Here is a 21,999-nt window from a genome sequence, read left to right on the forward strand (position 1 = left end):
CTCAGATCTAAGGATACCTCCTTGCTGTCTTTAGCAAGGTCAGTGCAATGAAAAAATTAATTAAAATCTGTCTTCAAAATTTTACACTTAAAAAATTGAATAAAACTAAATTTTCCAGGAGGGGGGAGGGGGAAAGGTGCAGGGGACGTGGATAAAAAAATTAAAATAAAAGTAAATAAGTATTTTTCCTACATCACCCTTGAAAGTCGTTTTAGAACATATTTCAGAAAACATTAACCTTAACTACTCATATTCTTTTATATTTTGTAATTTCAAAGTTCAATTTTAATTCAGGTTTTTCCACAGCATTTTAAGCACTCTTTCTATTCTAGATTATTTTCAACTGAACGCTCATACACCAAAGATGATTACCAAGTTACTTCTGAAGTTCAAGTAGATCTGATACCCTGTGGGGAAGAACCAACTTCATAAATTCTAAGAAGTCATTCTAATACCAGGAATTATCACACCATTTAAATGAATTTTTCAAGATTTGCTAAATGACTTCTTGTTGAAAGAAAAAAGTTAATACAGTCTTGAAAGTACTCTATCCCGACAGTCATGTTCTAACTAGCTTATCAGTTAATTGTACAACATTAAGGAAACTAAAATATGTTGATCCGGGTGAATATTTTCTTATCTAAACTCTAAATTCTTCTAATTTTTCCCTTAATATTAAGTGCACATACAATTGAAAAAATGCTTGTATACCCGTTCCTAATTATGTTTAAAAATGATCAAGATTGTTAAGCTGATTATTTTTTAATGTGAAAAAATTCCAGTGATGCATTTTTAGGATGTAGGTGTTTAATAGTGAACAAGAGAGGCTATTTTGGTCTGGGGTCTTAAAGGCTTCAAGATAAACAGACAGCCATCTAGCTGATAGCTGAGAAGCAACAAAGCCCACATGGAAGAAGCACACCAGCCTGTGTGATCATGAGGTGGTCAATGGGATCAGGAATCAGACATCAAAGACCCAGAACAAAAAATCATATCATTGTAAATAATGGGGAGTGAGGAGTAGAGACCCAAAGCCCATCTGTATACAATTGGACATCCCCTTACAGAAGGGTCACAAGGAAGAGATGAGCCAGTCGGTACAGTATAGCACTGATGAAACATACAACTTTCCTCTAGTTCTTTAGTGCTCCACTCCCACTCCCCAATGACCTCAATTCTACCTTACAAATATGGATATACCAGAGCATGTATATGGGTACAGATCAGAGCTGGAAACGCAGGAAATCCAGGACAGATAAACCTCTCAGAACCAATAATGAGAGCAGTGATACCAGAAGGGAAAGGAGAAGGTGGGGCGGAGGAGAAAGGGGGCACCGATCACAAGGATCTACATATACTCCCTCCCAGAGGGATGGACAACAGAAAAGAGGGTGAAGAACAATATCGGTTAGTGTAAGACATGAAAAAATAATAATTTATAAATCATCAAAGGTTCAGGAGGGAGGGTAGGGGAAAGAAGAAAAAATAAGGAGCTGATACCAAGGGTTCAAGAAGAAAGGAAATGTTTTGAAAATGATGATAGCAACAAATATACAAATGTGCTTGATACAATGTATATATGTATATGATAAGAGTTGTACAATCCCCCAATAAAATGGTCAGTGGGGGGGGGCGCATTTTGAACAATTTATATCCCTAACACTTTCCCCAATTCTGTCTAGGGAAAACAAGTAAAAGTTTGTGAGTCTGAACATAACTTTTATTCATCCTGACAAGAAAAAGCATTCTTCCTTTAAATGTATAATCTTTCATGGAAAAAAACAATTACCATTTTAAGTGTTTCATAGACATTAAATCTTTAAATAGATATAAAATAGTAAGAATATTACTGGTTCATTTTAGTGATAATAGCAATCCAAACTACACAGCAACATAAAAATTGATGAGAACAACTTTAAAACAAAGGTCAAATATGTAATAGATGTTACAAGACATGATCTGACTTTATGTCAACACTGGTGAGCTTTGAAATTATAGTCTCTAATTCATCCCAAAATACATGTGTCTTAATAATTCCAAATAGCAAAAGCTATTCTTAGTGAAGGCATAAAATAATAAAATGTAAAATAACATGTGAAGAGCCCACAGATACAATGTCAAGCAGGTTAACCTCCAAATCACTGAAAGCAGCTGTTTAAGAACAGTCCCAGTCCTGCTGTTGTGGGTCTTCACACCACAATACTTCTCCCACCTATGTCTCCTCCACAAGAATGCAAGCATATGTCCTTCCTATAACTTCTTAGTCTCTAAAATCTTCATATGTGTCGCCAGGAAAATACAGTTTTACAAATAGGACTATGAAGTCCAAATACTGAAATCCTACCTCTTCCCAGATTAAGATTTGTAATAATCTTCAGTTTAACTATAAAATTGGGGGGGTTTCCTTTCCTTTTTTATTTATTTTTTATTTTATTTATCTATTTATTTTAGTCATTGTATTAGGGGCTCATGCAACTCTTATCACAATCCATACATACATACAATTCTGTAAAGCACATTTGTACATTCATGGCCCTCATCATTCTCAAAACATTTGCTCTCCACTTAAGCCCCTGGCATCAGATCCTCATTTTTTCCCTTCCCTCCAACTCCCCCCTCCCTCATGAACACCTGATAATTTATAAATTATTATTTTGTCATTTCTTGCCCTGTCCAACGTCTCCCTTCACCCACTTTTCTGTTGTCTGTCCCCCAGGGAGGAGGTCACATGTAGATCCTTGAAATTGGTTCCCCCTTTGCAACCCACCCTCCCTCTGCCCTCCCAGTATCACCACTCACACCACTGGTCCTGAAGGGATCATCTGCCCTGGATTCCCTGTGTTTCCAGTCCCCATCTGTACCAGTGTGCATCCTCTGGTCTAGCCAGACCTGCAAGGTAGGATTCGGATCATGATAGTGCGGGGTGGGGGAGAGGAGCATTTAGGAACTAGAGGAAAGTTATACGTTTCATTGTTGCTACATCACACCCTAACTGGCTCATTTCCTCCCCAAGACCCTTCTGTAAGGGGATATCCAGTGGCCTACAAATGGGCTTTGGGTCTCCTCGCCGCACTCTCCCTTCCCCCTCATTCACTATGGTAAGATTTTTTGTTCTGATGATGCCTGATACCTGATGCCTTCGACACCTTGTGATCACACAGGCTGGTGTGTTTCTTCCATGTGGGCTTTGTTGCTTCTCAGCTAGATGGTCGCTTGTTCACCTTCAAGCCTTTAAGACCCAGACGCTATACCTTATGATAGCCGGGCACCATCAGCTTTCTTCGCCACATTTGCTTATGCGCCCATTTGTCTTCAGCAGTCATATCAGGGAGGTGAGCACACAATGATATGATTTTTTGTTCTTTGATGCCTGATAAAGGTTTAACTAAAAATATATACTGTAGAACATAGCAAAGTCAGATATCCACAAAATATTAGCAATTATTAATTCTACACCATCATCATAAGGAAGGAGTATTTCATGCCATCTCTACCAACAGCCATTTACAACTAGTTCAAAATCATATCACATCAAAGATAATTTTTCAAAAGATAAGATATGAAACATCTTCCTATAGAAACAATTCATAGGTTCCCAAACGTATTTGGCTTACCTTTTTTTTTCTGAAAAAGAAATTATTTAGTACCCTTCTGGTAATTAAGTTTGTGTGATTTACTCCATAATCCAGGCTAAAGTGCAGGTAGCTACTTTTGCAACCGCTCCCCAAATTGCTCTAATGCTACCCAGTTAACAATATTGCCCACTTTAGGAAACATTGGTATATATGCTGATACTATCTCAAATTGGGAGCATCTAAATTACATTAATTATCTTAAATTTAGTTCAGGACCCTGGAAGCAACACTGGAAATAAAACAAAGAAAAGATTAGGTGCACCTACTACCTTTCCCCAGCCACTATTTGCTCCTAAAGATGAAGCTGTCTGCGCTAGTAAAGATCGACAGTCTAGATACACCCTATTTAGGGTCAGTGTAAGTTGGAGCTTACTCAGTGCCAGTGGGTTTGGTATGTTTGTTTATTTGTCTAAGGCTATGAACACTGAGTCCTAATTGGAAACACTCACCCAAATCTCTCTGGGTATGTGCTCACAATTCAACCATTTGCAATTCACCACAATAGAACCCTCCCTTCAGAGTAGCTGATAACAGTAAAGTGTAAACAGGGAGAAATTTACTTGGACAGTTTTGCTTAAACAAACACTTAGTGTCTAGCTTTTATTATATTATTATTAGTTTCTAAAAGAAATTTAAATATTGCGGAGGGGGTTGGAGAGAGGAAGACACAAAACAGAGCAGTAGTTGCCTTTAAAGAGATGACCTAAAAAATACCAACTTATCTTTTTTTACCTTGCATAATATTTTTTAAACTTTAATATATGTTCAAGGAAATTACCTAGGCCAATTGTTTTCATCTTCATACTTCTCTATATTTATTTTTTTTTAAACATAAGCAAACAGATTCTTTAAAAACACTACACTTTTCACAGCAACTCGATGAGAGTAGCTTCAGGAATTCAATAAGGACTAGGAAGGTTACAGAAGCTCTAGGTAATCCAGGTGTATATAAATAATAAGAATCAAGAAATATCAGCATTAGGATATTAAAGATAATCTCCAGTAATATTCACCAGCGGGTGTTTTTTAATTACCGCTCCAGTATGCATGTCACCCTGCAAAGAAAGGCCAAAGCACCAAAATTGTCTATACAGGTATGTCTCAGGACTCAAAGGCCCAAAGCCTGGGGTTTTCAGTAGTACAATTCTTACCTTCCATGCAGGAGATCTGGGTTTAATTCACAGCCAATGAATCTCTAGTGCGACTACTACCCCTATGGTCAGAGAGGCTTGTGCATTGCTATGGTGGAGCTATTTAACCAAAGCAAACAAGGGAAAAAAGGTCTGAAAGTCTACTTCCAAAAAAATCAGCCAATGGATCCGAATGGTCCAACCCCAAGCTGATCACAGGATGGCCAAGGACCAGGCAGCATTTTGTTCCCTCTTATTCCAACAGATCAAATTCCACATGTCTATTAATGTACACAGGAACAAGGTCAACAGTTCAAACCCACTGTGAGGAGAAAGACCAGGCTTGGACAGCCATAAGGGAAGTGACTGTGTCCTACAGGTAGGTCTCTGTGAGTTGGAATTGGCTGCTCGGCAGTGACTAGTAAAACATACAACCACAGTATTAGTTTCACAAAAGTTGAGCTACAATTTTGCTTTTCTCCAATGGTCTTTGTCTCATAAGGTATTCTAGAATTAACTTTTGCATAAGAAGAATATTTTCTTGCTGAGAAAAGCGCATGGATGTCAATATATATAGTAACAAAAATACGTACTTCTAACTTCTTATGGCAGCTTCTGTAATTACATTATTTTAATCAAGAAAACACCAAAGTAACTTTTATCTATGGCTTCATCCAAGGTTTTTATTTACTCTGCATTTTTGGTTTATGCTTCAGTAATTTCAATTGACAGGGAGAGCAGTGTTTGTTTTCATGCATTTACCGACAGTATCTGCTCAAAAGAAATTCCCATGGAAACCCAGTAAAGAACTGCTTTTAAATTTCCTAGTATCTACAAAGTATTATCCTTAAGGAAAGTCATTAATCCTTTTTAATGGACTGTATTAATAGCTCCTAGTATAACACTGAATGTGTTATTCTACCTTGTCATTGAAGGGTACTGTTCTAAAATGTTTAGACTGCTCCTACTTTTGGAAGATTCTACTTCCAGTTTTAAATTTTACATTTGGAGTTAGTCATTTAATGACTTTCTTCATTATTGCTGCTGCTGTTTCATCTTTTCTTTTTGATTAATCTACTGTGTTATATATGGAAAAATTATAGGTTAATCTGGTGACAGTCTTTATTATTGATCAATTACAAGAAAATCATTGCTAGAATTTTCTGAGTATATTTCATTATTTTATTCTTATAAATAACACAATGCAAGGTACATAAAGGTTGGAAAAATCCCATTCTCTTTTAATTCTATTTTTTCACAAATTTTTTAAAGCCTCTTTGTACTCCAAGAAGGAAAGAGGTTATTTGGTTATGGCCCTATAGGTATTAACTCAATCAGAATTTAATCGAACTCAGTCTAGTGTTAAAAGCGCTTGCCCCTTCTCTCACTGCTATCCTGCCTGTCTTCTATGAAATGTGCGGGGGAAAGTGGCTAATCAGTGGCACGAAGCTAATATGAGAACTGCCTGTGTATATACGACAGAGAAAAGGGAGGTCTGCTGGCCTTGGATACAGCACAGAACCGTGCTAGCACTGATGACAACAAAGAAGAAGAATGCAACATTATTTGCCATTTCAAGGATACAAGACCTTCTGTCAGAAACAGGTCATTGTATTCGATGATCTGGTTTCCAGAACTAAAATCAATAATATAACAAAAAGACAATTTTACAGAGCCCTATCAAAACCATTATTTCTCATTCAAGAAACAAAGCATGCACAAAGACACTGAATGAGTTCCTATTACTGATAATACAATTAGCTCAAGGTCTAATATTATTTTTCCAATCAAATTCTTTTTCTTTTTATTTCTATCTCTACCTCTCTCCCACTTGGCATATTGACATTCCACTACAATAATTTAAAAAATCAAAAACTAAATCTGTTTTTGTTAACTCCGATTTTAAAATTTAACTGAACTTAAAAAAGCTAAACTCTCCTTGATTTCGATTTTTCTATGCTTAGTAAACATGTCACTAAAAGAGATTAATAATATCCAGTGTTTTTACATAATCCTGAAAACCCTCAAGGACAAGGAGATAAGACTGCCACAGTGGCTATAATAATAGGCTCAGACAATGATTTTGAGGATGATGCTGGATTGTGCAGTGCTTTGTTCTGTGGGTAGTTTGCTATGAGATGGAACCGATTCAACAGCACCTAACAACATATTCACTACTATAAAATGTTCTGCAATTATAAAATCTTAGTATTATTACAGATTATAGATATAATAAAAATCTAAGGTTGGAGCAGTTCAACACACCTCACTCTAGCGACTTTAGGTGCATCATAAAAAGTCCATTTCCATTGAGAACACTCACTTTTAGAACTGAACAGAACCCTGGAAGACTATGACTACTCAGGAAGTTTTGAATAAATATCTGTCATTTATTTGCTTTAATTGCATCTATCAATATAAATATTTATGACCCTCAGAATATATTGTCAAGATGACGTGAAAGAAAGCACTGTTATTTATCTTATAAAAAATAAGCCCCAGAAATGAAAAGTCCCAGTAAAATAATCTATAATTATATTTATATTAAACATGAATGATTTGCTGTTTCTCCAAAATAACATGCAGGAAGTCAGCAATTCTCAAACGTGAAAAGTATTTCCATCTGCTTAACAAGAAATATATCCAAAACAAACAGAGCTTATGAAATTGTACTATTTTTATTTCTGTGCCATCTGTTTTTGTTCTTTTTTTTAGTCCCTCAGTCTCACTCACCTTCTTCCTTTCAGTTGCCTGCTTAGAGCTTACGGTAAAACTTCCTCAGAGAATAAGGCAGCACAATTAGATACCCAGTTGGGGACTCTAGCCCGTACTACTTGATACTACTTGACAATGACACACTCCAGAGCTAACTATTTAGATACAGAATCTCTCAAAGAGACTAATATTATGTCTTAACGCATATACTAAATATTCTATGATAGTTTTAAGCTAGTCTTAAAGATGAGTATGCAATATTCATGAAAAGGCAGACTAAATTAAAATGGTCCTCAAAAAAGTCAATTATCTTTGATTACGATGTGTCTTATTTTTACACATGTGTTTTTATCTGACAGAAAAGAAATATATGTGCCTATATATGTATAAAATTCTAGGAGGTAAGGATAAAATCTGAATGAAGTACTTAATGCAGCAATATATGAAATAAAATAGAAAACTGAAATAATATTACTGTTTCTCATCAGCAAAATTACGTAAGTACCCCTTCCTAAAATAATGTTATTGCATCATATAGGTCTATAAAATTTTGAGAACAATGACAATCATAGGATAATATGATTCAATAATTATTTTTTAATCATAATGCTACTCTACAAAATTTTCTGTTAGGATTACCTGTTTATGCCAAAGCTCAAAAAGGGTGTTAAGACTAGGGACATTTAAGCCCTAACAAGGAACAAAATTAGGAAAGATAAAGTTTGAAAATACTTGCCACTAACTTAAATTGAGGCCCTAACATGGAACCGTGAGGAAAATGAAGAGAAGGCATCCCTGGTTTCCATTCTTTGGCATGAGTAGCACTTGTTAGTCTACCTTTACTACAGTTTACTGTGCCAGCCTGGCCGATAAACACAAGTAGGATTAACTGAAGGGCAGAGGGATAAATGGCTCGGTGAGCCTCACCTTGCTTGTTCTGTGCCTCAGTTTAAAGGGGTCCACTACCTGTGGGATGCCTAGCCTGTGGGCTGTGTCGCTGTAAGTTGAGGTCCCTTTAAGCCCACACGATTGGAATGTTCATCTCTGGAGCTGGGGACTGACAGTTGATGACAGTTGGGGACCTGCCTTGCTGTTTGCTGCCTGGGTATATATAGCCCAGCTCTCTTTACAGAAGGGGACTGGCACCTGGCAGCTCTCAAAACTTGAAGGACTGCTAGTGTCTCACCGCTTTATAATTTAACTGTTAATTTCTTGTATTATCTATCTGTATATTATTTAACGGTTTATTTCTTGACTTATATATCTATCTTTATAAATATATTTATATATAATTAATAGCAATCTGGTTTGTCTCTCTAGAGAACCCTGTCCAATACATTTTGGTACCAAGAGTGCTTCTAGTGAAATAAAACTATAAAAATTGAATTCTTAAATTGGTTTTCCAACCTATTTAGTCTTGACGGGGATACGTCTACTACCCGTACTAATCCACGGTGTGAAATAGCTAATATAATACCTAAAATAGCACCTAAAGTAGATGATGTGCTGGATAAAGGAGATGCTCTAGGCAATCGAATATTTGATATTTTCCAGGAGTTTTGTGATAATGACAAGTATAGGGAAGCTGGTTGGCTGGTCCTTTGTACAATGGAAAGTGTTATTAAGGAGAGGGATGATCTCAGAGCCTCAAAAGCACGCCTCACGTGCAGACTAACAGATTTGAAAACTTCCATCTGTGCTATAAAGGAGAGCCTTCTCTCCTCTAGTAAAAGAGCTGACATTGCTGAGAACCAGGTCCAGAGTCTCATTATACAAGTGGCTGAATTACAACGGCAGCTGAATTGCAGATCTAGAGTAGTGTCTGAAACCAAAGTAAGGGCATTAATTGGGAAAAGTTGGGACCCTGAAACATGGGATGGGAACATATGGGCTGATGATCCAGAAGAGGAGGATATTGAGCCCTTAGAAACACCTGAGCAGATTAGCCAAACTATTCAAGTTGATATGGCAGGTGGGGCTGCATCAGTAGCATTACCTGAGGAAGATGCCTCGCAAGATATTGCTGAGAGCACCCAGGAAACACTCTCACCACCCATGATTTCCACTAGACCTGTCACTAAAATTAAGTCTCAGAAACCTCCTAAAGGTGAGGTTGAGAGGATTATCCAAGAAGAAGTGCGCTACACACATAAAGACCTGTTCGAGTTCTCAAATACATACAAGCAAAAGCCTGGAGAATACCCCTGGGAATGGTTACTCAGGGTGTGGGATACTGGTGCATGAAATGTAATATTAGACCGGTCTGAGTTTCTGGATATGGGACCCCGAAGCACAGACTCTTCTTTCAATGTCTCTGCGAGACAGACTAAAAAAGGATCTAAGTCTTTATTTGGTTGGTTCAATGAAGCATGGACTGCCAGATGGCCTAGATTAGACCAACTTGAAGTACCGGACCTACCTTGGGACACTGTAGAGGAAGGCATCCAAAAGCTTAGAGAAATTGGTATGTTAGAATGGATCTATCAAGATATTCCCATAGATCCAAAAAGGGGGTGTCCTGAAGACATACCCTTTACCACGACCATAAGGAACAAGTTTGTGAAGTGGGCCCCAGCATCTCTTAAGACTCCTGTTATTGCTATTCTATGTGCACCAGGATTAACAGTGGGCACTGCCCTAAGCGAACTCCAACATTTGCCCACAATAGGGCTGATTGGTCCCCGTGATGGTAGAGGGCAGGTGTCAGCACTGAATCAACAGACAGGGTGGGCGTGGTTATAATAGACAACAAGTATTCAATAATAATCAAAGCAACCTGTCTCCTGTGGAATTATGGCATTGGCTACTTAGCCACGGTGTCCTTAGGAATGAAATAGATGGGAAGCCTACTAAATATTTGCATGATCTGTACAGGCAAAAGAATGGTAGATCAGGTGAACAGCAGAACAGACAGTTACGATCACTCAATCAATTCCGAGACCTGAGCCAGTTTACAGACCCACAACCCCTTGAATGAAGGGGAGGCCAGGTCCCTTGTAAGGAGGATCCTGCTACATTACTGAAGGTTTATACTGTTAGTCTTTCTTCTAGCCTTCCCCAAAGGGACCTGCGGCCTTTCACAAGAGTGATTGTTCATTGGGGGAAAGAAAATAATCAAACTTTTCAGGGATTACTAGACACTGGCTCAGAACTGACACTAATTCCAGGAGACCCAAAATGTTTCGAAGGCCCACCAATCAGAGTGGGGGCTTATGGAGGTCGTTATCAATGGAGTTTTAGCTCAAGTACGCCTCACTGTGCGTCCAGTGGGTCCCCGGACCCATCCTGTGGTTATTTCCCCAGTTCCAGAATGCATCATTGGAATAGACATACTTAGTAACTGGCAGAACCCCCACATCGCATCCCTAAAGTGTGGAATAAGGGCTATCATGGTAGGAAAGGCCAAGTGGACACCATTAGAATTGCCATTACCTAAGAAAATAGTAAACCAAAAGCAATACTGCATTCCTGGAGGGATTGCAGAGATCAGTGCCACCATCAAATACTTGAAAGATGCAGGGGTGGTGATTCCTACTACATCCCCATTTAATTCACCAATTTGGCCTGTAAAGAAGACAGATGGATCCTGGAGAATGACAGTGGATTATCGTAAACTTAACCAGGTGGTGACTCCAATTGCAGCTGCTGTCCCAGATGTGATTACATTGCTTGAGCAAATTAATTCTTCTCCTGGTACATGGTATGCAGCTACTGATCTGGCTAATGCCTTCTTCTCCATACCAGTCTCAAAGGACCACCAGAAGCATTTTGCCTTCACCTGGCAGGGGCAACAATATACTTTCACAACTCTCCCCCAGGGGTACATCAACTCCTCTGCCCTCTTCCTGACCTGCTGATCCAAATATAGCAACCTTCAAGTTTGAGAATTCTTTCTTTGCTAGCTGAAATGTATCATTGAAACCTGCAAAATTTCTTATTAATATCTTTGAAATATATATGACTATTTAGACAAAAATTGCAATATGAAATTGGTGCTGTCAATAACACATGTAAATGTACTATATATTCCATTTACAGCTTTTAGATTAGGAAGGACAGATAAATTGGCCCATATAGTTCCACAAAGGAAGTCTTGTTGCACAATGGTTCAGTACCTGGCTGCTAACCAAAATGCCAGTAATTTGAACCTACCAACTCTTTAGGAGAAAATAATCCAGCAATCTACTCCTCAAAAGATTAAAATCCAAAGCTATCAAGTTAATTTCAACTCATCACAACTCTATAAGAAAGTAGACCTGTCCCCACGGGTTTCCAAGGCTGCATATCTTGATGGGAGCAGAAAGCTATTTTTCCCCCTATGGTTGATGGGTTTGAACCACTGACCTTCAAGTTAGCAGCTCAACTTGTCAGAGCCCCTATTCCACAGAGCTACCATAAAGGTTACAGCCTAAAAAATGCTATGAGGCTATTCTACTTTGTCCCTAGAGCAGCAGTTCTCAGCCTGTCGGTCGAGACCCCTCTGGGGGTGGTCGAACGAGGGTCGCCCGATTCATAACAGTAGCAAAATGACAGTTATGAAGTAGCAACGAAAATAATGTTATGGTTGAGGGGTCAGTCACCACAACATGAGGAACTGTATGAAAGAGTCAAGGCATTAGGAAGGTTGAGAACCACTGCACTGGAGAATTGTTCTACATCAGAACGGACAGTGGCACACAACAACATGGTGCCAAAGCTCCTTCATTTTATATGAATTGTCACAGTGATGTGTGACTAAAAAGGTAATATAATAAGTCACATAATTGAAATTAAGATGGAATTTTGGAAAATGTTGAATAAAAAGATAGGAAGCCAAGAAATGAGGAATAAAGGGACAACAAATACTAAAAACCAAACTATATCAATAATATCATAAAACGTCGATGGAATGAATTAAAAGCCAGAGATGATTGGAATGCTTACAAAAGAATCATGCAAACATCTGTCTCCAGGGCCCTGAGAACAGAAAATCCAGACAGTGCTCTGCTACTATTACCAATTGCTCTAAAAAGAATCACATTATAAGGTCTTGGGTAGGGTAGGAGATAAGCATGAAGTAAAATGCAAAATAATTTTTTAAAAGACCTGGCTTAGTGATCCTACAGATACCAATAGGACCCTCAACACTGTGGTCTTTGGTCTTTCACTGTATCTAGATCTGAACTCATTCCTGGGGCTCAGTTTTTAGCCAAACAGTAAACATATCTAAAAGAGGACTAATAACAACATTAATGTGCAAAAATATTCAAATCATCAACAATTTCCCAAGGACAAAGGGGCAGCATTTCCCAAGGACAAAGTTCAGAAAAGAAATGCAGACAGGAACCAAGGACAAAGTTCAGAAAAGAAATGCAGACAGGAACACAAGGAGATAGGTGATGCTTTGTGGAGAGGATTGCAATGAATGAGATGAAAGTAAAATGACGATCAGCTCTCTGAACCTTCACCCAGTTCACTACAAGAAGTTTAAGTGTCGAGGTACACAAACACACACACACTTGTATAATCCAAGGATTGTGAATGATAACATCCAAACCCAAAAGAGAGAACAGTCTCAGGGTTGAAACTGTGAACACCTGGTTTGTGGAAGGCTATAATGGCACTGCGAGCCCAAAGTCCATTTGCAGGATTCACACAGGGCTAAACCTCTGATGAGTCCTCTTTGATCAGAGACAAGGGATGTCAACAGCCTTGTTATCATGCAGAGTGCACTGGGTTTTGTTTGGTTTCTGTATTTTGTTCTCGGTGTTTTCCTGTATGAAATCAGGATGAGTACAGCTATACACAGTGGCTACATTGATAGTTTCTCAGGGGTTATGGCAGGCGAGGTTGTGGGGAGACAGGAAGCTCATAACAATGAGCACAAGAAAGAAGTAAATTTGATTGTGGAGATGACTGTACAACTCTCTTTAATGTGACTGAACTATTATATTGTGTAATATGAGAAATATATACTACTAAAACTCTTTTAAAAAAGAAAAAAAATAGAAAAAAACAAACTCACTGCCATCGAGTTGATGCTGACTCATAGTGACTCTAGAGTACAACAAGGTAGAACTGCCCCTGTGAGTTTCTAGAACTGCAACTCTCTAGAGCAGCGGTTCTCAACCTTCCTCCTGCCACAACCCTCTAACAATTCCTCAGGTTGTGGTGACCCCCAAACTATAACATCATTTTCCTTGCTACTTCATAACTGCAATTTTGCTACTGTTATGAATCGGGTGACCCCTGTGAAAGGGTCATTCGACACACACCCCCCCTTCAAGGGGTCACGACCCACAGGTTGAGAACCACTGCTTTACAGGACTAGAAGGCCATCTTTAGAGTGGCTGGTGGTTTTGTACTGACCTTGCTGTTAGCAGCCAAGTGAGTATAAAAAATATTTAAAAGGAGTCCTAAAGGTATTTGAGAGTATATGTAAAGTATTTAGTATTTTAATGGTATAAAATAAATAGTTATAAATGACAAAGTTTACCTGCAATCAAAATTTTACTTTTACTTTTGAAGAAAGGGTCTGAAAGCCACATCTGACATTCTCCAGCTACAGAAGGGAAAAGAAAAATTCAGCTTCACATCTGCCAAAGGCTGATTCTAACAGGGCAGAGGTCAGACATGCCTGTACCCTTCATGCTTCCATACCTTATTCGGATACCAAGCATCCCTGCCCAGGCATTCTACTTCTCTGCTAGGTTCAATGATCCATTCCAATGGACAAGAACTCACAGACAATACTCATGATTAAGGGCTCATCAGGTATTCCCAGTATAAATTACCAATTAGACATTACTAGACTTTGAGCCTGAAAAGAACAAATAAGGCAAGACCCAAGCACAACACAGACACAACCTAAAGTATATGGGAAATGCCTGAAATATGTCAACAAAGCCAAGCTCATAAGTTAGAAGAGACATACTGATAAAACAGATTTATAAACAGCAGAACACTGGACATTACTCTCTTAACTTGAAGTTGTCAACACTTTCTTTTCCTGCACTTGGTGACTACTGAGTTCTGGGCCAAGAGGCATGCCAGCAATGTCCCCTTGCTGGAAGCTCGCAGCCTGAGGTAAACAGGCTGGCTTCTCCATGCACTCAGAGACTGATGAAGTGCATCTAAGCCCAAAATGGGTCCCAGTAGCATTTCCTCGTTGCAGGAAGTGCTGCTGACCACAACCCCCAAATGAGTAACCTTCCTTGCCAAGACGCTGATCCTTCCTTGCAAGATGCTGACACAGCACCTACCTTAGACTAGTAACATAAGACTCTTTTGCTTAAGAATTTGCTTATGAGATTTGAAAGTGTGACTCTCTCCTATGGGAGCTTAGTGGAGCTCCTCCTGTATGAGTTATTTCCAATAGTAGCCTGTGAAGAGCGGGAACAAAAAGTTTTTCATCTTCACTCCTTTATACATATATGACTACTGACTGCAGTATATAAAACTCCAATTTACAAAGGCAATTCAATGTCTCCTATATATGTTATAGGATTTTCTTAAAATGCCAGGGAAACTAAATTACAAAATATTAAGAATAGCAACCCTACATACCAAAAACAAAAAACCAAGCTCACTGTCATCGAGTCCATGTTGACTCACAATGACCCTCTAGGCCAGGGTAGAACTGGCCCCCTGTGAATTTCTGAGACTGTAACTCTTTATGGGAATAATAAGCCCTGTCTTTCCCGAGGAATGGCTGGTGATTTTGAACGGTAGACCTTGTGGTTTGCAGGCCAATCCATAACCACTCCGCAATCAGAACTCCTACAGAATCATTTATTCCATCTTAAACAGGACAAAGATAAGATTAAGACAGACCATCAAGAGGAGGTCATAATGACATGCATGGATTCAACATGTCCAAGTTATAAAGCACAGAAAACAGGAAATATATCACAAAACCATGATTCGTGGCATATAACTGATCATAGTCACAGGCGAGACTACAGACGTAGGAAAGACACCACTACTATAAATTAGAAAAGTTCATAAGATTAGTTTCAGAGTCCTCTGACTACGATATAACACATAACCATGCAACCTTAGCACCCTAGTTTTCATCAAGGGCAAGCACAAGCAGGGTGCTGAAGGCAAGATTGTCCCTTCTAGGGCTGGCTAGGGGAGTGGTAGCAAAGGCACTTTGCCTGAGAGCAAAGTTTCTTACAGTGCTGGTCACGAGGGTGGAGGAAGAAGGGAAAACAAGGAGCTGATACTAAGGGCAGAAATAGAAAGTAAATGTTTAGAAAATGGTGATGACAACATATGTCCAAATATGCTTGATATAATTGATTTATGGATTGCTATAAGAGCTTTAAGAGCCTCCAATAAAATGATCTTAAAAAAAAAAAGGTTGAATTTATGTGGTAACTCAAAATGGATTTAAGGTTCCCACTATAAAGTGCACCTTTCTGCACACCTAGTGCTCAGAATTTATAAAACAAAAAGAAATTTAGAATGCTACCATTAATCTAAGTTCCAGAAGACTAAATGAAAGCACATGACTTCTACTGCTACCTTCTGATTTGCTACCTAAGTCCAAATTATATATTCTTTTAAAAACAAGTAGTATCCTGTCAAAGTTTATTTTTGTTTTACCAGCAAAATGATAAAGCAATTAAGCTGTCTGGCACAAATTCACAGTTTTATAGATTATTCGGGGGGGGGGAACAGTGTCATTTCATTGAATCAATTCTGACTCATAATGACCTTATATGATATGGCTGAGTAGAAATGCCCCTTTGGGTTTCTGAGCCTTTAAATCCGTGTTTGCAAGGGGAGGGATACCACCCCCTGGGGGCACTGGAACAATCCAGAGGGGCTGCAAAAGCAGATGCTTACACTTCATCCTGGATCGTGGACTGTAGTACAAAAGTTTCTAATTGCCAGGGAAATGCTGAGTAATTTTTTTCTTCTGAAAAGGGGGCAGTGGGCCAAGTAAGTTTGGAAACCTAGGCTTCATATCTCTATGGAAGCTGACAGCCTCATCTTTCTCCCATAGGACAGCTAATGAGTTCAAACTGCTGACCTTGAGGTTAGCAGCTCAATACATTGCCCACTATGCCACCAGGGGTCCTTAATGTCTAATACAGAAGTAGTTGGGCAAGTTACTATATAAAATACTGACTATTTAATAAGGTATTTTCTTGTTTCAAATAGAATCTTTGGTTATATTCATTTTCTGTAACTGTTTCCTAAATGATAAAGCACTATGCATGTTAACAAATAAATTAATGACTGGAAAGGATTAAGTAATAGGTGAAGCTAATACCTAAATATGTATTTGTTACATTCGGAAAAAAACAAATCATGTCACAAATCAACACTTCTGGCTCAACCACAGATCATCTGAATTAAAATTTAAAATTAACAGGGTTAAAACACACAAACTATTTTCCCCGTTTGCAATTGCATGGCATGCCCTCTCATACTCCTCCCCAATTACCAACCACAAAACCAAAAAACTGTACTTAAAAACAGGCTATCATTGTCCTTCAGTTTATTTACAGTTGGCCTTGGTTGGAAGCGGAGTTTAGTTTAAAATGATAAGATATACAAAATTACCACACGGATACATGATAAGGAATGTGATTTACATTGAATACGACATAAGTTAGGGATTAACAGTATTCATTCATTGGTATATTATTCAGTCATAAGAAGGAATTAAGTTTTGATATTTGCACATATGGATGAACCCTGAAAAGATTACGCTAAGTGAAAAAAATTAGGTATAAAAGGATAAATTATTCTATGAGTCAACTTACATGAAATAGCTAGACTACACAAATTCAAAAAGAAAGTAGATCAAAGATCACCAGAGGCAGAGGACAAAAGAAATGGAGAATTGCTGTTAAGTGGGTATTGAGTTTCTATTTGGGATGATGGAATAGTTTTAGAAATAGATAGTAATAAAGGTTGTACAGTATTACAATGCAACTAATGCCAGCAAATTGTATACTTAGACTCTTAAAGGGATTAATATAGATAATTTATATGCTATACAAAAGGATTCCAAAAAGTTAGTGGGAACATGAAATTAAAAGATAATAAAATTTTTCCACAAGCTTTTTGAAGTTCCCTTGAACATATTGTACCACACACAAAAATATTTTAAGCTAAGCATAAACCTAATATCTGATGCAGAAATTCTACTTCTAGATATTTACCCAAGCAAAAGAAAAGCCTAAGTTCCCACAAAACCTACATATATGTTTATAAATCATTTATTCATAAACATTAAAAACTATAAACAACTCAAACGCCTCTAACATGCTCAAAGGAACAAAAGTAACCTTTGCCTTTTAAAACTGGAGTCTTATCTCTAAATAGAAACACACTTTGGTAACGCTTTACAACGTTGTGTTGCGTACTTACAAGGCTCAATTTGCACCAGTAGGTCCATTCTTGAAGAGTGTACACATCTTGTGTCATCTGAGCACTAAACTTCATCCCTAAAAGGTACTGATTTGACTTCAGATAACTCCTCTCACTTCAATACTGCATATCTTTAACACTACCTTTAAAATACAGGCATACAGTAATAAAAGTCAGCCAATTCTTCTATAAATTCTATCATATTCAGTTTAAAGATAGGAAGAACAAAATAGAATATTCCATTCCAATTCTACATTCTTTCATAGTTTATTGAGTGGTCTCAATAGCAAAAACATAAGCAATGTGCATCATGTTTATGAGTGATTCATTCTGTCTCTAAAATCTACTTCACTGCTGGTGTTATTTTCAAAACAAAACAAAAAAAATATTTGACTTACATCAGAACTGCCTTATGATGGAGCAGCTGGGCTGGAACCCCATCCTAAGCCCGGGATCTATTGAGGAACCCTTGGTTGTCTCTACCTTTTGCTTGCTCTGAACATCGGTGTGCAAGCATCTGTTTCAGTCCCTCCTTTTCAGTCTTTGAGAGATGCATGTACTGGGGATTGGAAAATCTACATCTTTTTCTAATTTTATCTTTGAGTATCCGCCCAACAGTTCTCCACAGTGGCCACATCATTTCACATTCCTACCAGCAACTAAATGACAAGAATTCCAATGTATCTATATCCTCACCAACACTTATCTTTGTTTTTCTAGTAAAAGCCATCTTAGTGCTGAGTTTTAAAGTTTGGGTTGTTTTACCTGTTTTGCAATAGTCTTCCTTCAGCCCTCACCTCTTGTGTAACTAATGTTTATAACTATTTCTTGCTTTACCAACTTCCAAAAGGATCTCCTCGTTAGTGGGGGTGGGGTGGGGGTTGATGCCTCACTAACATGGAATAAATTAGTGTAGATAAGGCTTTGAGACATTCATTCTCACATAATTGGAATGCTGCATTTGCAATAGTAGATACATTCTGGAAGTGTCTACACATCTCTCATATCAACTGCTGACATTAAGAATCACAACCAGTACCATTTATTGAGAACGTATTATGTGTGGGGGATTGTGCTGGGTACTTTATTCATATAATTTAATTTGTAGCCATCCGCAGTTTATGAATGTCAGACTTACAAACCAATATTAACCAAACCAAAATCTCTGCCAAAGAGTAAATGCTGACTCATAGTGACCACCTGCTTATAGAGTAGAAAGCCCAATCTTTCTCTTGAGGAGCTGCTGGTGGTTTTGAACTTCCAACCATGCGGATCAAAGTTCAACACATAACCATTACAGCACCAGGGCTCTTGTACAGACAAATATTAATTGCCCTTTAATATTAGGTAAGTTTGTTCTCTCCTAAGACTAAATTGAATTCTACTTGCAACAAATTCTTCATCACCACTACCTGTACTTGCCGTACATGGAGCGTTTGAATCACTGAAAAAGCTTCTAGCTTCTTCTTGCACTAAAAACGTTTTAAAAATCAAATTCATTGCCATTGATTCAATTCCTACAAATAGCAACCCTATGCAATAGAGTAAAACTACCCCTGTGGGTTTCTGAAACTTTAAATCTCTCAGGAGCAGAAAGTCTCGCCTTTCTCGCAAGCAATGGCAGGTGGGTTTGAACTGCTAACCGCAGTTAACAGCTCACTAAGGCCCACTGCACCACCAGCGGTGCTCCTGTCCTAAAGTAAGGTTATCTCAGACTCATAGCACCTGTTCCAACATTTACATAATCCACTTACAGACTTAAAGACATAGTTAGGAATTGATCTCATTCATAATCCAAGGAGAGGTTATAATGTATCAATAAACTTATGAGATAGCTATCATTATTACCCTTTTACAGATGAGGGGTAAAAAAGTCTTGGAGAAGGTAAGTAATATGCCCATGGCAAAGAGCTGTTCAAATCAGGGAGCTGTTTGGCTACCTTAACCATGACTTTATAATATCATCACACTTTCTGTACTACTCTGAGGAAAGTATTGAAAAATATATTTAAGGAGAGTTACATATTTCATAGTAGCTGTACATTTAGGGTAGCTCAAAAGGCCTGGAAAATAAACCTCTATTTTAAAAGTATACACTTGATGAACATTCCAAACAAACGGATCCAAAAAAAAATCCTATAAAATTTCCAAACATATCAAAAAAAAATTTCCAACATATCATTAGTTTAAAGGATCTCTCCTTTGAATGAATGGCTGAAATCAATACCTGTTTAAATTCTCATTATTCTATCACGATTGTAGTATAGAAATTTAGAAAGCTAAAAATGGCCTAAATTGTAAAAAAGCAATATAAAAACAAAACAAAAGGCAATATGGACATAGACTAAAACATAGAAGGAAAGACAAGAGAGAGATATTTTGTTTTCTACTTTTTATCGGCAGCCTTTAACTATTTCTCTAACAATTATAACAATAAGAAACATTTTCCTACACTGCAAGTTTAAAAGTCCATGTAGCATAAGAAAATACATACAAACATAACAGTACTTACAACATAAAAGTCTTGTATACCTTGAACATGTCTTATTGATGGCTTTTCAGTTTCTTTTACACTACACATATCGATAATCATAGCTATCTCCCCAGCTCACACACACTTTTAAACACCTGAAGCTTCCAGTGTTATCTCTAAAGGTGCCCAAGGCAAAGAAGAAAGCCCTGCCCCTCCCAAAATGGAAGCCAAAGCAAAGGCCTTAAAAGCCAAGAAGACCATGAAGGAAAATGTCCATAGTCACACTCACCAACACCACCCTTCCAGCTACTCAAGATCCTGAAGTAACCAGGCAGCCCAAACACTCCTGGAAGTGTGCCCCAGGAGAAGCAAGCTGACCACTGTGCCATTATCAAGTTCCCCTTGACCAGAGAGTCTGCCACAAAGAAGATTGAAGATAATAACACACTTGAGTTCATTGTGGATGTCAAGGCGGACAAGCACCACATCAAAGAGGCCATGAAGAATCTCTAAGATGTGGACGTAGCCAAGGTGAACACCTTGATCAGGCTTGACAGCAAGAAGACATATAATTGACTGGCTCCTGACTATGATGCTTTAGATGTTGCCACAAAATCAGAATCATCTAAATTGACTCTAGTTAGCTAATGTTAAAAATAATCCTTTTCAATACACATATATAAATACATATATAAATATACACATATATATGTCTATAGATAGATATGTGTGTATAAATATATATATATCTTTCAAGTAAACAAAAATAATAAGACTTACCATTTTGATGCCTGTGGAAAATGTCACTGGCTTTATAGATTTGGGTTTCTCAAGTTGCATTTCCAGTTGGGTAGATCGATCTTTATGCTGAGCCAAAAGCAGAGCAACAGGAAGATCTGAACTCTCCTGAAAGAAAAAATAATTCATGTGAAGACGTGAATAAGGAAAGCGACAAAGCAAAAGGCTTTTATATTTTAAAGCATGCCTTTTTCAGAAGCACTAAGTCAAACTAAACATTCACTTTATGGAGAATAATTTATAGAAAATATTAACATTCCATAATAAGAAAAGGCTGCCATAGACTCATAAATCAAAATAACCTGCTAAGAAGTATTTTTATAAAATCCACATTAAAGACAATATAATGGGGTCCTATTTCATCTGGCAAAGCCAACCCAATTTAGTAAAATAAAAATAAAAATTTTGAAGCTAATCACAAAAAAAGAGTAGTACAAAGTAGTATAACTTAGATCAGATGTTTATCTAAGACACATTCTTCCTACCAGTAAATTCAGGCCAGTATGAAATTGTTTCACATTAGATTCCACCTGAGGCTGTTTGGAAATGATCCTTGTTATGTTTTGCACAATAGAACTATTGTAAGTCCTACCAAATATATATTTATTTTCACCTTTACTAACACATTTTTAGAAATTAAATGCAATTTTTTAATTAAATAAAAAACTATAAACATTTTTAAAATCTTACATGGATATTAACTCAAGACCATTATTTATATATAACTGCAAGCACACATATTAGTAATGTAAGCAAATTACTAATTGAATAGTTTTTACATAAACCCTCATTTATTTATTTATTCTGTTTAACATGAGGTTCTCTTACATATTTAAAGTGCTTTGAAGCTATGATCTAAAACAAATGATATCCAGACATT

General features: G+C 37.6%; 1 protein-coding gene across 1 annotated transcript in view; it reads right to left on the minus strand.

Moving 5' to 3' along the window:
- Nucleotides 1-21,999, minus strand: part of MNAT1 (MNAT1 component of CDK activating kinase) — a 206,427-nt gene that overhangs the window by 86,533 nt on the left and 97,895 nt on the right. The window contains exon 6 of the mRNA XM_075530818.1: nt 21,102-21,227. Within this exon, the coding sequence (XP_075386933.1) occupies nt 21,102-21,227 (126 nt within the window). The remainder of the gene's footprint in view (nt 1-21,101; nt 21,228-21,999) is intronic.

The sequence above is a fragment of the Tenrec ecaudatus genome, chromosome 14 (assembly GCF_050624435.1).
Source record: "Tenrec ecaudatus isolate mTenEca1 chromosome 14, mTenEca1.hap1, whole genome shotgun sequence".
Lineage (NCBI taxonomy): Eukaryota > Metazoa > Chordata > Mammalia > Afrosoricida > Tenrecidae > Tenrec > Tenrec ecaudatus.